Source organism: Alosa pseudoharengus, unplaced genomic scaffold, assembly GCF_046254945.1.
Source record: "Alosa pseudoharengus isolate Yale_2024_CS ecotype anadromous, Long Island Sound unplaced genomic scaffold, YU_APseudo_1.1 YU_APseudo_1.1_scf_10, whole genome shotgun sequence".
In the NCBI taxonomy this organism is placed as follows: Eukaryota; Metazoa; Chordata; class Actinopteri; order Clupeiformes; family Clupeidae; genus Alosa; species Alosa pseudoharengus.
This window is the reverse complement of record NW_027468565.1, coordinates 38,028,803-38,031,302: the sequence shown is the minus strand read 5'-3', so window position 1 is coordinate 38,031,302 and position 2,500 is coordinate 38,028,803. Positions and strand designations below refer to the sequence as shown.

General features: G+C 57.1%; 1 protein-coding gene across 4 annotated transcripts in view; it reads right to left on the bottom strand.

Annotated features, from left to right (window-relative positions):
- The window catches only part of hipk2 (homeodomain interacting protein kinase 2), an 85,279-nt gene that overhangs the window by 59,466 nt on the left and 23,313 nt on the right, over positions 1-2,500 (bottom strand). For all 4 annotated transcript variants that reach the window (XR_012983763.1, XM_076271518.1, XM_076271519.1 and 1 more), the window contains exon 2: positions 1,142-2,500. This exon is cut by the window's right edge and continues 49 nt beyond it. Coding sequence is in view for 3 of the 4 variants with exons in the window: in XM_076271518.1 (XP_076127633.1) it covers positions 1,142-2,500 (1,359 nt within the window). In the remaining variant the exon portion in view is untranslated. The remainder of the gene's footprint in view (positions 1-1,141) is intronic.

Below are 2,500 nucleotides of genomic sequence, written 5' to 3'. Positions count from 1 at the left end.
CAATCCAGGTTGACCAGCAGCACAGTATACAGTAAAAATGAAGGTATCTGCTTTTCGTCACTTGTGCTCCCCAAAGTAAATCAACTCAGACCCACAAACAATACATGTTGCACTAACTCAAGCTAAACTAACCATAACCATATACTCAGCTATCACACCATGCAAGGCAAAAAATCGCTGTTTTTAGTTGACCTAAACACTATGCTCAACTCATTTCATTGCCTTCCAAACAACACGTTGAAAATATGCAAAGCAATCTCTATTCCCACAGTGACCACTTCATATCACTTCAGAAAAATCACCTCAACATTGCTGCATCACATCGCTGGTCATTCTACTCAGCCTAACAGAAACAATACCATCAGTCAGCAGAACACTTAATTCAGTAAAGTTTACCTTGCCATTATCTAGGAAACATCTCAGCCTCCTTAGCTTAGCATTAGCATGAGCGCTAGGTGGCTGCTAGGTGGTTAGCGCTTACCTGTAGTAGCGCGACTGCAGGTAGACTTGCCATTATCTAGGAATCATCTCAGCCTCCTTAGCTTAGCATTAGCATGAGCGCTAGGTGGCTGCTAGGTGGTTAGCGCTTACCTGTAGTAGCGCGACTACAGGTAGACTTGCCATTATCTAGGAATCATCTCAGCCTCCTTAGCTTAGCATTAGCATGAGCGCTAGGTGGCTGCTAGGTGGTTAGCGCTTACCTGTAGTAGCGCGACTGCAGGTAGACTTGCCATTATCTAGGAATCATCTCAGCCTCCTTAGCTTAGCATTAGCATGAGCGCTAGGTGGCTGCTAGGTGGTTAGCGCTTACCTGTAGTAGCGCGACTGCAGGTAGACTTGCCATTATCTAGGAATCATCTCAGCCTCCTTAGCTTAGCATTAGCATGAGCGCTAGGTGGCTGCTAGGTGGTTAGCGCTTACCTGTAGTAGCGCGACTGCAGGTAGAATTGCCATTATCTAGGAATCATCTCAGCCTCCTTAGCTTAGCATTAGCATGAGCGCTAGGTGGCTGCTAGGTGGTTAGCGCTTACCTGTAGTAACGCGACTGCAGGTAGACTTGCCATTATCTAGGAAACATCTCAGCATCCTTAGCTTAGCATTAGCATGAGCACTAGGTGGCTGCTAGGTGGTTAGCGCTCACCTGTAGTAGCGCGACTGCAGGTAGGTGGAGCACACGGCCTTGGAGACGTGGCTGGCCGAGCCGAAGTCGATGACCTTGACGCGGTAGGGCTGCCGCGCCGGGTCCACCAGCATGATGTTCTCGGGCTTGAGGTCGGCGTGGATGAGGCCGAGGCTCTTGAGCTTCATGAGCGCCGTGGCCACCTGCTGCAGCACAGGCCGGATGTGGCGCAGAGGCAGCGGGCTGAACTTGTTCTGCTTCAGGAAGTCGTACAGGTTCTGCTCCAGCATCTCGAACACCAGGCACGTGTGGTTCTTGTGCTGGAAGCACTCGTAGGCGCGCACGAAGTTGTAGTCGTCGGCGCTCTCGGTGCTCAGGCGCGCCAGGATGCTCACCTCGATCTGGCCCTGCCGCGCGTACGACGGGTGGTTCTTGAGGATCTTGATGGCCACAATCTCGCTAGTGCCACGCTTCCAGCACTTGACCACTTGGCCGAAGGTGCCGCGGCCGAGGAACTCCAGCACCTCGTAGGTGTTGGTCATGGAGCAGAGCATCTCGTGCTGCACCAGCTGGTAGTCGCCCTCGCTGTTGCCGCTGCTGTTCTTCGACGTCGCCGTGGACGCGGCTGTTGCCGTGGCGGTTGCCGTGGTTGCGGCGGCTGGCGGGGCGGCTGTGGTCGTTGTCGAGGAAACGGGGAGAGCTGCCGCGTGCCCCGCTGCCACCCCTCCTCCACCTCCTCCTCCTCCTCCTCCTCCTCCACTGCTGCCTGAGGCGTTGTGGGTCATGGTGTGCTCCTCCGTCGTCTGGGAGGGGTTGTGATTGTGGTTGGGGTTGTGATTGTGGTTGTGGTTGTGCTGCTGCTGCTGCTGCTGCTGTTGCTGCTGATGGTGTTGATGATGATGATGATGAAGGTGCTGCTCCAACTCCTCGCTCTTGCGCTTCAGGCCGCACCGCTGGTACGTGTCCAGCAGACTGACCGTGCTGCGCCGCGTCAGGTTGTGACCCGCTCCCGATCCCGATCCGCCTCCTCCGCTGCTGCTCCCGCCTCCCGCGCTCCCGCGGCTACTGCCTAGCAACGGCGCCACGGCGACCGAGGAGCTCGCTGAGGCCACCAGGATGTGAGCGGTCGTGCTGGCGGGGAAGAGGAGCGCCTGCTCGTAGGGCAACGCGGCCGCCTTGAGGCCCACGGGGGGAGCGGGCAGTGAGGCGCAGAGGCCGCCGCTGCTCTTGCTGGCCTGCTGGTGCGGGTGGTGGTGGGGGTGGTGCGGCGCGTGGTGGGGGTGGTGCGGGTGGTGCGGGTGGGGGTGCGAGCCGTAGCCCGTCATGTCCCAGCCGCAGCCCGGCTCCACCTTCAGCTTCTTCACGCTAAAGAAGGCGCTG